The 14,717-nt window shown below is 40.0% G+C and overlaps 1 protein-coding gene across 1 annotated transcript in view; it reads left to right on the forward strand.

The window, feature by feature from the left end:
- LOC124166854 (dynein axonemal heavy chain 8) overlaps positions 1-14,717 on the forward strand; it is a 424,156-nt gene that overhangs the window by 201,628 nt on the left and 207,811 nt on the right. The window contains exons 37-38 of the mRNA XM_046544564.1: positions 3,613-3,708; positions 13,638-13,889. Coding sequence (XP_046400520.1) covers positions 3,613-3,708; positions 13,638-13,889 — 348 coding nt within the window. The remainder of the gene's footprint in view (positions 1-3,612; positions 3,709-13,637; positions 13,890-14,717) is intronic.

Genomic DNA, 14,717 nt, shown 5'->3' on the forward strand with positions numbered 1-14,717 from the left:
AATTTGGCGCGATATTTTCTACCATTGCCGATAAAAAATACCCCGTCACTTCAAGGTCTATTTAAAAACCGGTATCAAGAACCGATCGCATAAAGTCGGTGCTTTGCAACCGGCTCGGAACTGTGGCGAGGATTTGAATTTGGCGCCCAAAGCCGAAATGGTCTGCAGCGTATTCATGGCCAAAAAGTGAAAAAAAGTTTTAAAAACGCATATATTACTTTCCGATTTCATGGCGTCCATGTTTTTTTTTTCTTTTGAAAGTTACTTGCTAACTCGCGCATGTAAGGGTTCGTCAGTTTGTCGCTCTCGCCAACATTGTAACATTCTGTAGCCGCGGCCATAGAAGGAGGAGGATATCTCCTCCTTCTATGGCCGCGGCCACGTAGGCCGCTTTCAAACAACTAAGTACTCCCCTCCTTGAAGTCCTCCTATTCTGTAAGCGCTTCTGCTGCCCACCCCTTCCTCTTGCTTAGCGGTCATCTTGTTCTCCCACAACTCATCGCACGTGACGCTATTGTTGTTCTAAACATTGTTAATTGTGTTGCAGATTGTGCAGTTACAATTTAATTTAATGATATGCGTACCATTAAAAATATCTTTCATTATGTAGAAATGTTTTTATCAACATAAAGATAACCATGTGCATGTACAATGACGGGAAACTATCGCGAGGAAGTGCAAAATTCACCTCACCGCAACTGAAGCATTTGTGGGGAAATACAAGTCAGTATATAATGAGAAAGTGACAAAATTTGGGGGAAACTTATGTAGGGAATATTAAAATTCAGTCAATGGTTTATCCGAGGATTGAAACCTATTTTCATTTCCATACATAAGCGTGACAGTTTAGATCCTGAGCGTGTAAAGATTTTATTGCTTTTATAAAATAATTTGAAAGCTCATAAAAATGATTTTGAATCAGTAAAAATATTAAAATGTGCATGTAAATTTAAGAAGCATTCCTTTGTTTGTACAAGGTGTGATAAAAAAAAGACTGGACTGATTTTTTTCTGCGCAAACCGTTCAACGGATAAAAAGGAAACAAAAAGGGACATATTGCAACACATCTGACGACTAAAACGAGAGGTATTGCGTTTTTTAAAATTAATTCTTTACTTCACGTTGCTAAGCAGCAGTAGTATGAGTCACAACCTGTTTTTTCCCGCGTGCAAAAGCAGTAATGAAGGAACAGCCTGTGTGCATGCAATTTTGTTTCAACCTTGTCAAAAATGTTATGGAGACATTTGGAATGATTCATTTAGACTTAGTTAATCAATCTATGAGTAGAAGCAAGTGTTTTGAGAGGTATAGTTGTTCTAAATCGGACAGAACCTTGACAGATGAAGATTCGCAAACGGGGAGAGATCTGGCGGCACCTCCCGTTGCCGTCATCCGACCAACTGCCCTAACCAGGTGTCGTCCTGCCAATATACCCACCCGATCGCTGGCGAATAGGCGGCCGAGCAGGCATAGGGAGGCAGGACGGTCCGGGAAGGACGGTCGGCCGGATTTTCGGCAGTCGGGATGTACCGCCAGGTCACATTGCGTGACTTATCCTTTATTAATTTAATAAACAGGTATATAATTTCAGTTACATAAAATATAATGCCTTTTCCTTTCTCTAGCGCATGAACAACAGCCATATTATCTGAGTGAACAATGATATTAGAAAATTCAGGTAAAATGGTAGCCGCGTGGATGGCCGCCATCAGCGCGGCCCAGCATTCCGCTTCGTAAATGCTTAATGTCTCAGGAAGGCTCCATATCTCGGTCAGGCTTCTTGCCGGGATAGTCCACGCCACTTGGAAGGGAGTTGCATCCACGTAAACATCAAAATTGAAGAAATAATTAGAGAAAGAGCGGGGCGATTTTGCGGGGCGAGAAAGAATTGGCGATTGCCAAATTTTTTCATCCCATAAGATCGATGGCCATTTTGTGCGTCTCGTTGCCACATCCTTGATGAGGAAGTAGGGTAAGTTAAGAATGTAGACGCACCAAGACACGAATCCCGCTGCCTTTGGGATATCACCTTGGCGCAGGCGTGGCACCACAGAGATGATGTAATGAAGACGTTGTAAGCTATTGGGGGTTAGTGTGAGATCCATATTAAATGTGTCTATTATTACACCAAGGTATTTGATTTTGGTTCCACATCGACAGACCTCAACCATGTCAACTTGGTGAATGATTTGGTGCGGAAAAATTGTTTTTTAAATGTAGTGGAAGTAGCTGAAAAAGTGAGCATTAGTTTTAGTTACTGTCTGACAATTTTGATCGACATTTTGGGTATGACGCGCTCGGATCAAAATTTGTCCCTCATGATGGCGTTTCCACCTCGGTACCGCACCGGCTCACATGCTGATTGGAACAGACCAGAACTTCTGTGATCCCGTGGCCACCTTATTCTCCAGAAATAGCTGCATTAGACTTCTTTTTGTTTCAGTAGTTAAAAATCAACCTTGAATGGGCACCGATTCAACTCTATTGCTGACATTAAAACTCATTGTACGGTAGAACTGTAGAGGATCCCCAAGGCGGCTTACAAGGCAGGGTTCTTGAGCTAGAAGAATCATTGGCAAAGGTGTGTCATGAGTCAAGGCATGTACTTTGAGGGTGACAAGTTCAATTAAGCTGTATCCGTCGAAATAAACAAGTTATAAAATCAGTCCTGTCTTTTTTTGATCACACCTTGTACGTACCTGGAAGAAACTTGAATAATAACTTCGTTTTATGGTAGGAATTTGAAAATTCATTTGGATCCGGGAAAATATCTGAAGATCCGGGCTCTGAAAATCAAGGATCTGATCCGGGTTCCAAAAAAAATTTGGATCCAATCATTCTTAATAAAAATTAATATTAAATTGCCAGGTTATGTTTGGGGTTAATTTTATAAAGACCAATAATAACTTAAAAGATAAAAACCAACACTCAGTGTGAATATGTATGATTAACATGAAAATAATTTCAAAGTGGAATTGAGTGTAAGTATGAAATTCGTAAATAGAATAGAGTGGGCAAGCACGTTTGTCTCCCATTTGTCTATCTCACGTTGAAATGTATCACAACTTCACTAATTGGGCACTGAAAGATAACTTGTTGAATAGTTTTATTGCCATGCTGTCTGAATTTCTGATTGCTTTGTACAACGGACAGTGATTGATGTCAAGATGTCGGTGAGAGAGCCAAAGAAGTGAGGGGAAGGGATGTGTCAAAACAACACGCCCACTCTCTCATTCCTATCATGTAGATTTTTAGTGCATTTAATATTGTTCAATTAGTGGAGTATATTCATTGAGACTTTTCTGACAAATATTTCTCGGGTTTGCATCCAGGTTAAAGCTTTTATGTAAGCCGACGTTTCGGAAGACGACTTGCCTTCCATCCTCAAGGCTGTGTTACTTGAATGAAGTTCAATTTCACACTGAACAGGATCGACCGTTTACGGAGACAACAATGCGGCTCAGGTGTCGTCCGATTGGCTGTAGGTCTTTTGACCTACCTGGATGCAAACCCGAGAAATATTTGTCAGAAGTATTCACCAGGAAAAACTTAAATCGTTTATTGAGACTTTTGTTTCCTTTCTAACTTGTGGTTGTTTTTCTCTTGTCACAGGCCATCACTGCCCCCCAAATGTTTGGAAGGTTGGATGTGGCCACAAATGACTGGACTGATGGAATATTTTCCACCTTGTGGCGTCGCACACTGAAGGTCAATTTATTTTCAGTATTTCATTATTGATTGAAATAATTCCTTCATTTCATTGCTATTTCTTGAATCAAGCTTTGTGACTTTAATTTTAAATATTTTGAGAATTCAGTTAAAAAGACTAATTGAAGAGGAAAAAAAGGTAAATTACTCAACCATCAAATACTATCAGAAAGGAAATCGTTTTGTTTCTGCATTATTACTATGGTTATATGCAGTGGAAGCCCCGTATAACGATTACGGGATACAGCGACAAGCTCGAATTAGCGACAGCTACCCAAGGAACCATTTTAAACCCTATGATTTAAATGTAAAATAAATTCGTATTTGCGATAATGGCTCGATTCCTCTCCTGCGCCATTCGTAATTACGACAGGTTGACTTTTTGACCACGTGCCACATCTCTGGAATTCAATGCTTTTAAAACGGCATTTTTTCCGCCAACGTCGACGTCTACATGTTCCGTATTCTCCTATTCTTCTTTCCTTAATAAATTTCTCGAGTACACATTTCATTGCTCTTTTGTCATCTCCCTCCCGCGCCTCCGCAGTGAGATTAAAAATTATTCCGCCCGTCTGCTTGCACCATGGCTGGTAAACGCAAGTCCTTGGATTTAAAAACTAAAATGAGAATTATTGCAGATTGTGAAAGTGGAGAGTGTTCAAAGAGTGAAATAGCGAGGCGATTTGGAATTAATACATCGACATTGTTCACCATCTTAAAAAAAAGGAACGAATTCGTGCGGCAGTGCTTCAACAAGGCCGTCCAAGCACCCAAAAACATCTGCCTCCCGAAGAGCATCCACAGCTAGAAACTGCCCTTTTCTCGTGGTTTTGCCAGCAAAGAGCCTCGGGGATTCCTATCACTGGCACAATGATGAAGGCTAAAGCTGAATATGATTTTCCAGAATATATTTATGTTTATCTACGCAGTTTTTTTAGAGTCATTAGAATAACCTTATTGACCATTTATCTATGGAGAAGTAACCTAGTCATTTTTCAAAGCTCTGTGGTTTTAACTAGAGATGGGTCGAATAGCAGATTTCTCGAACTCGAATATCATATTCGAATATTAAATCCTTGCTCGAATATTCGAATACCTCGAATTTCGAATACCTCGAATACTAAACGATGAATGCTGGAATGTTTGACTCGGTTGCCTATGCAGCGGGCAACACAAGATGTGGGGAGTAATTTTGATTTCCTTTAAAGGAATTTAGCTGATTAATGGAATATTTTAATTTTATGGAAACAATTGGGCATATAATTAATTCAACTAACATCGCTTTATGTCCACTCCTGCTGCCTAGTGCTAGCTGACAATCTGAGGCATTTTACAAAATACAAGCTCTTCTCCACCGGATTTTCTTCAATTATTTTCAGTCCATCTTTGGGAGTTCTCACGAGATAAGAAGATGAATTGGAATTGCTATCAGGGAGAAACCAAATATCCTGAGAAAATATCCCTTCGTCTGGGACTGTAGCAATAAAGATTCATAGCATCACTCATAAATTGTAACTTGATATATGTTTTCGGAAAAAAAAATACCGCATCAACTTCCGAGAAGCTCTGCTGCTCATATCGAGTCTCGCCGGAATGCCAGTCTCCGTCCTATTTCGACATTTATTTTCTTGCATAAAATGCTTAAATGAAGTCAGAAATGCGTCGTGTTTGGTCTTATTCTTTTTTAAATTATGCGCACATTACTAATACTTCAATCCAACAAAGGTGTAATATCAGTTGCCGAAAGTCATTGTTAGACACCTTTTGGGCTAATAGGTGATTCATGCAGCAGTTGACCTCCAGAAACTCGAAACTTAGAAGCAGGCAGGCTGAAAAAGGTCAGTGGGTGAGAAAAGGGGGGGGGGGGCGCGAAACCCATTTCTTTTGTTCTCATGTAACTTGATATTTTTTTTGAAGCTAAGGTCTTCGTAATATGATCCCTGCACGTGCTGGAACCTTTCTTTATTTCGGAGAAGAGGAAAGCCTCAGAGGGGGGGCTAGTGCTGAATTGAGGGGGATAGCGGGTCTTGGGAAATAAGCTAATGTAACTATCCCACGGTGCTCATGCAGCAGTTGGCCTCCAGAAATGGGGAACTTCGAAGCAGGTAGCCAGGAAAAGGTCATTGGGTGAGAAAAGGGGGGAGGGCGTGAAACATGTCTCAATTGTTCTCTTGTAACTTGATTTTTCGAAGCTTAGGTCTTCGTAATGCGATCCCTGCGCGAGCGAGGACCTTTTGTTTGATTTCGGAGAATAGGAAAGCATCAGAGTGGGTGAGGCGAGTGCTGAATGGAGGGGGATAGCAATTCGTGGGAAATGTGCCAATGTTACTATCCCACGGCACTGAGTTTCTCCCTATGGTAGTTTCATCTCCTGGAAAAGATTCAAGAGTGCCTGTCCTTATTAGCCATAAATAACACATGGTAAACACTTCGTCTCATTTATACGAAACTTGCGTGAGCTGGGGCCTTTTGTTTGATTTCGAAGAGGAGGAAAGCGTAGGAGGAGGGGTCGAAGGCTGATGGATGGAGGGGGAAGCGGATTTTGGGAATTGTGCTACGTAGTTACTACCCCACGGCACTGAGGTTTTCCCAGTGGGGGAAACCGGGGATTTTCGGATTTTTTCACGCGGATCAATTTATGTTCCCCACGTCGAACTCTTTTCACCACTCTAACCAGCGAATTTGATGTAGTTTGTCAACTTGCCTAAAACGGCGCTGCATGCACTAAAAGACTAGAGTTCTCTACATTTTTCCGAGTCAACTACCAACGACGTGCGTGCGACATTGTACGACGCGAAATTCAAAGTATTCGAGGCGGTACTTTTCCCATAACTATTCGAGACCTCGAATATCGAATACTTTCTAGCATTAGAGTTATTCGAGTATTCACAGATACTATTCGCACATCTCTAGTTTTAACCTGTTTTATTTACATCTTCCAATAAGTAGTTGGAGAAGAATATTTATTTTATTATCGCATTTATACGTTGTAGTGTGTAATTAAGTGCATGAAGTTTTGTGGATGCGAATGACAAATGTTTTTAATGTTCTATCATATGCTGTTTCTATTGTTTTCGAGAGTGAAATATATTGACAAAATCCAATGTGATTGATTTCAAAGCCCAATGAATAGTGTAAATGTGTTATTTTGCATGAATATCAGTGACTAAAATAGTGTTCACCCTGCCGCAGGTAGCCAAGTCAGTTCCAGCCAGTATTCTTATCAAAAAGTGTGCGCTACTGCCGCTAGAGGTATCTACGCCCGCTGATGTTGCGTCTGATTGCGTGAATCTCTACGAAACTTAATATATTGCGCTCACAGACAGACAAATTGTGGACTTATCTTTCATTTGTACTTCTATTTATTCAAAACAGTTTTTCATGCATTTCCACCAAAGATAATTGATATGACTAATATGCTTTTCGATGCCGTAATTCTGGTGTTATTAGTAGAGGCAAAGATATTCGGTGAATAAAAACTGTGAATTTCTTCATAAAAATATAGAAGGTATGAATTTTTAAACAGATGCCGAAGTTTTAGCAATTAACAGTCTGATGCATTGCCATAAATGGTAGTTATGACATATATATGTATTTAGAGCATTCAAGAAATAGGGATAATAACAGCTCATAATGCACAGTTCAGTACGAGAGTGTCTGATGCTGGGACTGTTAAAATCGACTTCTTAATGCATCGGCATATAGATCCCTGCATAAGTACATATGATTTGATGATAGATTGTAGGTGAATATGATCATTAGTGAATTAAATGTTCAAAAGTATGATTTAAACGGCTATCATGCGGCAATTTTCGCCTCTCGGCAGAAACAGCCATAGTGAAGCCTGTTGAGTGATTTTTCTGAGGTGATTCAATTGCCTTCAGTAACAACGACTACTCACTATTAACCACAGATTTCTCTGTTCCCAAGAGCTGTCATTATAAGGGGCTTCCACTGTATTGCATAAAGAGGATTTGTGTGGCACAAGATGGGCTGTTACACCCATTAGGCCTCGGGTGCGATACGAGCGGCAATTTTCCAACCGCTCAGGTTTCTCACCTTTTCTAACTTCAGTCTTCCTTTGTTTGGCCGTATTCTCACCACTTTGTTGTTTCTCCGCTTACATTTTCAACTACACTGAAGGATGAATCTACTGAGCGGCAGTGGAAAAGAAATCGGTCTGGACTTGGAACCATGAGCGGCACTGGGTGGTGCCGCTCACTGTCGCTCGCCGCTCAAACATATCGTACCCACCCTCGATGGATTTACACGCAACTGAATGAGGCCCGATTTCAGAGCGGCGCCGCTCGTATCGTACCCGGGGCCTTATACCTTTCCATTGGTGTTATCCTCTTTTTCCCATTGTGTGATGATGATGATAATAATTAAATTTGTCTAAAAGATCATGTGTTGAAGTGTGACAGAGGAACATAGGTATAGGACATGGCAAGAACAATGCACGTATAATAGGGTATTTTCCACTTACATATTCCAAGCAATTGCTTATTTAACCGGATTACATTTCATGGATAATAACTAGAGGTCCGTGAAAGTGGTTTTATTTTTTGCTAAAATTCGTTATAAAATCATGTGTTTTTGGTGTTACGTATAGAAAATCTTGGCGGTGTTATTATAATGCTACAATTTTTCCATGTTTATAGGCGTTTTATTATTTTATGGTACACCTGTCATGAATACTTATACTTTTATTAAGCATTTTACTTAACAGTTAACACAATTTCGATTGTACAAAATTTCTGATGAAACTAAATCAAGGAAATGGTTCAAGTTACATATATTGGTCCAAAGCATATGAGTAGTTCAAGTATGTAGTCTTGGCGAATATGATCGGCAAACGGCAAATCCCTACTACCTTATATATACAGTGGAAGCCCCTTATAACGAGTACGGGATATAGCGACAAGCTCGAATTAGCGACAGCTACCCAAGGAACCATTTTAAACCCTATGATTTAAATGTAAAATAAAGTCGTATTAGCGATAATGGCTCGATTCCTCTCTTGCGCCATTCGTAATTACAACAGGTTGACTTTTTGACCACGTGCCACATCTCTGGAATTCAATGCTTTTAAAACGGCATTTTTTCCGCCAACGTCGACGTCTACATGTTCCGTATTCTCCTATTCTTCTTTCCTTAATAAATTTCTCGAGTACACATTTCATTGCTCTTTTGTCATCTCCCTCCCGCGCCTCCGCAGTGAGATTAAAAATTATTCCGCCCGTCTGCTTGCACCATGGCTGGTAAACGCAAGTCCTTGGATTTAAAAACTAAAATGAGAATTATTGCAGATTGTGAAAGTGGAGAGTGTTCAAAGAGTGAAATAGCGAGGCGATTTGGAATTAATACATCGACATTGTTCACTATTTTAAAGAAAAAAGAACAAATTCGTTCGGCAGTGCTTAAAGAAGGGCGTCCAAGCACCCAAAAACACCTGCGGCCCGGAGAGCATCCACAGCTAGAAACTGCTCTTTTCTCGTGGTTTTGCCAGCAAAGAGCCGCAGGGATTCCTATCACCGGCCCAATGATGAAGGCTAAAGCTGAGTATTTGTGTGAGAGGCTTGGTGAAGACAATTTTAAGTGCTCGGATGGATGGTTTGCACGATTTAAAAATAGGAAGGGGATATCCCTTCACAAACTATCCGGTGAATCATCAAGTGTTGATGTTAATGCTGTGGAAGGCTGGGCTCCGGTCCTTAAAGACTATTTGGACAATTACAGCCCCTGCGATATTTACAACGCGGATGAGACGGGCATATATTTTTAACCTTCTCCCGGACAAAACTCTCGCCACTCGAACGGACCCCTGCAAAGGAGGGAAGAAAAGTAAAGACCGCGTAACTGTTCTTTTATGCGCCAATATGGATGGTTCGGATAAGTTAAAACCGTTCGTGGTGGGGAAATCCGCCCATTCCCTATGTTTTAAGGGAGTTAAAACTCTCCCTTGCACTTACGAAGCAAATAAAAATGCTTGGATGACGGCTGCTATCTTCACGCAGTGGTTATGAGCGTTTGATGCCAGGATTGGTGAAAGGAATAAAATAATACTATTATTCATTGACAATTGCCCAGCCCACCCACCAATAGAACTAAGAAACGTTAAAATTGTGTTATTGCCGCCTAACACTACGAGCGTTCTTCAGTTCCAGTCAGCATTCCTATCAAAAAGTGTTCGCTACTCCCGCTAGAGGTCTTTACATCCGCTGATATTGCATCTGATTGCGTGAATCTCTACGAAACATAAATATTGCTAACAGACAGACAAAGAGTGGACTTCATTTATCATTTGTCCTTCTATTTATTTGAAACAGTGTTTCACCCTTTCCACCGAAGATAATTGATATGACTAATATGCTTTTAGATGCCGTAATGCTGTTCGGTTTCATGATTCCGATGGCATTTGAGTCGGTTGATTTGAAACACGATAGTAAACCATTCATACAGGCAGACTTGAAGCATAAGAAGATTACTTCCACCTTCATTCCGCCGTAAACCTGAAAAAGATAGAATTGCAATGCTCATGTGGAACCCTAAAATTTTATCACGCTCCTTTCGTCACCCTATTGCAGCAGTCACCCATCATTTTCATTACTACTCGGAAAGATAGAAGGTATGAATTTTTGAACAGATTCCGAAGTTTTAGCATTTAATAGTCTGATGCATAGCCATAACTGGTAGTTATGACATGTATATTTGGAGCATCCAAGAAATAAGGATAATAACAGCTCATAATGCACAGTTCAGTACGAGTGAGTCTGAAGCTGGGACTTTTAAAATCGACTTCTTAATGCCTCGGCTTGTAGCATCCTGCATAATTACATATGATTTGATCATAGATTGCATGTGAATATGATCATTAGTGAATTAAATGTTCAAAATAATGATTTAAAATGGCTATCATGCTGCAATTTTCGCCTGTCAGCAGAAACAGCCGTGGTGACGCCTGATGAGTGATTTTTTTGTGACGATGAGATTGCATTCGGTAACAACGACAACTCACTATAGCGACAGATTTTTCTATTCCCAACAGCTGTCGTTATAAGGGGCTTCCACTGTACTTTGAAAGCCATTCCAGAATTTTTGGATTGTCAAGTTTCTGTACACTAAATAAAGCCTTTAAAAATGCTTCAGTAGTAGCAACAAGCTCCTCCTTTGCTTTTTTTGACTGATTGACTGTGTGTTCAAATGATAGCTGTCATTTAGCGGGTCCCCTTTTTTTTCACATGTTTATGTTTATCGCTACTGATGTGCTTTAACAAAGTGTCACATCTTTCAAATTAAAATCTTTTACCGCAAACTTTACACAGTAATACTCTGTCTTTCACATAAAATCCTTCTGAGCTGTATTCACTTGCCCTGGTATGAATGGTATCATTAGCTTTTGGCATTTTAAAATTCCTTTCCTTCGTTCGATATTTAAAAATGGAACCACAATTTAAAAAAAAAACAGTACAACTGCATAACACCACCAGTCACAATGGTGTTTTCAAACTGAGTGCTGGGTAGCTGCGGTATAACCATAGTACTGTATAACTTACAAATTGACCGAAATGTTTCATGTCGTGGGCTCCCTTTTGATACCGTTCACCCAGGTGTTAGGGGAAGATAGGACAGCAGTTAGATACAACAACATCGCTTAGTTTTGATTGCAGCTGTTGCCAATCGGTCAGAAAAGGCAGTGGAAGAAGCACACATAACTAAACATCATACTATTCAAAGAAACTTGAAAAATTATTTCCCATTCATCGATCCTGAAACATCTAGAATGAGACAATTTTTCACCTGCAGAATTAGATTTGACCAATGTTGAAATGATTTTTTTTGCATTGAAGCTCAGTGGAGAGCTGAATATCCGACGTCCGCTTACAAGGAGAACCTCCTATCCTTTCTGTTCCTTCCTTCCCCCAACTGCTATCACTTCTTGCTTTCAATTAACCATACATGTCTATGGATGTCTTTAATCGAATCGATTCTCGCAGTTGACGGCACGGTGCCATTGACGGCCGCCATGGTCACAACGGCGCCCATTTCAATCAAGCCTGGCGGTGCACCGTCTAAGGCATGAAATACAGTCAGTGCTACATTGAGGCCGCTTTCTGACGAAACGACTTTTCGCCGGCCGCCGTTCATGTCACGATGCCGTGAAATTCAGGCCGCTTTCAGATGAGACGACTCTCTGCCGTGCTGTGGGCCGTGCCGTGAACGGCAGCCCGTTCCCAGCCAGCGGCCGTGTTTAAGTTAATATAATTGTTACATTTGACCCACACTCAAGGTTTTCCTGCAACAAGTTATCCAATAACGCTGTCTAATGCGTCGTGGTGAATCACTGGAATTACTGCTCGGCATCGATTCGTACCAGGCGCTTGAGCTTGTATTTCCACTCTTCCGCGGCTGCGTTAAATTTCTTTCAGCACTTTTTAATTCATAATATGGAATTCTTCAGGTGAGAAAGCACCGCAATAAATATTTCAGGATTGATACATGGGAATCAAAAAGTGAGGCTGTGATAAATTTAACAGCAAATTCTGGCGGAGAAATCACTGCAGTGCGCGATATTATGCAGATGTGTCATGCGCAAGACTAAACAAGCTAATTTTATCCATAGAAATGGTAACAATTTTTACGCAATGAGAGAGAGCAAATGAATATCGGAGGCGTTAAACAATGAAGGCATAGGCTATAATAGATTATGAGTCGTTAGATCTGATTTTTTCGTTAATTCACCTAAATAGACAAAAAACACAAAATTTTGTTTTCATTTACCGATTTCGCTTTATTTTGTGTTGTTTCGCGTTATTTCACGATATCGCGTCTCGCGGACCTCTAATAATAAGTTTTCTGAATTCAGGTCAGTAGGCTAATTAAAGTCAAAGTTTCCACTTACAATTCTCTTGAGCACTATCCGAGAACAAATGAATGACCGATGCGGTCATTTTCATTGACCGTGATGCTCAAGCATTCAACTACGCCTTCTTAGGGTAGAATCATGTGCAATAAGATTGCTATCGAATGTTTAAGTGTGGCTTAATGAGTCAATAATGGGAATCTAAGACTTATGGATGGATTTTTCTTGCTAGAATGCTAAAAAAGTCATATAAGTAGGCAAGCAAGAATTTAATTATATGTACTTCCAAGTGGTAGGAAAAAGAAGTTAATTAATTTTGACTAGCAGGCCAAAAATTTTTGCAAAGCAAAATAAAGTATAAATGCCACAAAGACCATTTCAATGTGTGTTCATCATCATAAGTCAACAATAACAAGATTGGTTTGACCAATGCCCTCTTAAGCTTATGAGCCGTGCTGTTGAATTTGTCAACGCTGCATTAGCAGAGAAGGAAATCCGATTCCCTTCCTGCTGCAAATGCTAAAAATCCATCATGAATACTTAGCTGGAAAGCCTTAATCACAGACAAAAACACTAAACTCCTATGAAATAACATATGAAATGTTGCTCTGCCTTCTTTTCGTGTAAGCAGCAGGGTTTGGAAAGCTAATGCCAATTCAAAGAGCACAAGAAAAGCACTTGATTTTTGAATTTTTCATTAATCAAAAAATAAATTAGAATCGAGAATAAAATTTCCTTTAAAATGACATATTTTTCATTATTAAGGCTTGCACTGAAGTCGAGATATAAATTTGCAAAGTACAGTGGCACATCATTTTGATGCCGACATTAAGTACATAATTGGGCATTCATATACTCTATAGCATGTGTAAGGTTCATCTGCCTTACACATGCTATAGAGTGGTCTTAGAGGCTAGTGACGGAAGCTTTGCATGAAATATATGTATCCAGAGTAAAGAAACATTAAAACCACACTGGAATAAAGATAAATAATGCACAATCTGTCAAAGAAATGAGAGTATAAGACAAGTTCAATCAGTGAATGCAGTTCCTGTTTATCTTCCAGGTCAAAAAAAGTGATTACGTTTGGCTGGTTTTGGATGGCCCTGTGGATGCTGTGTGGATTGAGAATCTCAATTCTGTCCTTGATGACAATAAAACATTAACTCTGGCCAATGGTGACCGCATTGTGATGGCACCCAACAGCAAAATATTGTTCGAGCCAGATAATGTTGACAATGCTTCACCTGCAACAGTCTCTCGAATGGGAATGGTTTTCATGAGCTCCTCTGTACTCAACTGGAGTCCTATTATCAAGGTAAGCTATGATAAAATAATGTGTGTACATATATTTATTGAGCATTCCACATTTAGTTGGCAGTATGGGCTCTCATGTAGATTTGTTACTCATGTTATTTTCCATATGCTGACTGATGCATTGTTGCCAAATCATAAAAATTGCACTATCAAATTTTTTATGATTTATTTCAATGGGCACACATATGCTCCTTTATGAAGGAAATTTCTTTTCTATAACTCAAATAGCAAAAACTTATGGAAAAAAATATTTTAACGCATAGTAGAACCTCGGTTATACGACCCTCAGTAATACAATGACCTCACTTATACGCCAATTTTTTTTGGTCCTGTGAATAACCCCATATGAACCCATGTATTTCCAACCTTGGTTATGAAAATTTTCTCTTAAACAACGACCTCAGAAAGAAATGTAACTTCTCTCGGGTCCGCCGGAGGCCGCAGGGGAAACGTGAGGAAGGGAATTAAGGAATTAATAACAAAGTCCCGGTCTTTTCCATAACTTCTCTTTATTCGCGTTCAGATACATCCATCCCGCTAGTCGTCTCCAAACCAACTCAACGTCGTGTCTTCTTCCCACCAACGTATCCGCCAGCTTGCAGTTCCCAGCCCTTCTTCACCGGATGCAGGGAGGGGTGGGAGGAAGGGCTGTATGTATGTATCTGCTAGCTCTACAGCTAACCATGGTGGGAATGCAAGTCATGGTGACACTTACAGAAACATATTTTTTCAGTCCAATGAGATAAAATACCTCACTTATAAGACTTATAAGAGAACTGCTCTACGAGAAGATTGTGGTATGCGTGTCGATTTTAGTCACAGGAGCGGG

This window comes from Ischnura elegans, chromosome 10 (genome assembly GCF_921293095.1).
Source record: "Ischnura elegans chromosome 10, ioIscEleg1.1, whole genome shotgun sequence".
Classification (NCBI taxonomy): Eukaryota; Metazoa; Arthropoda; class Insecta; order Odonata; family Coenagrionidae; genus Ischnura; species Ischnura elegans.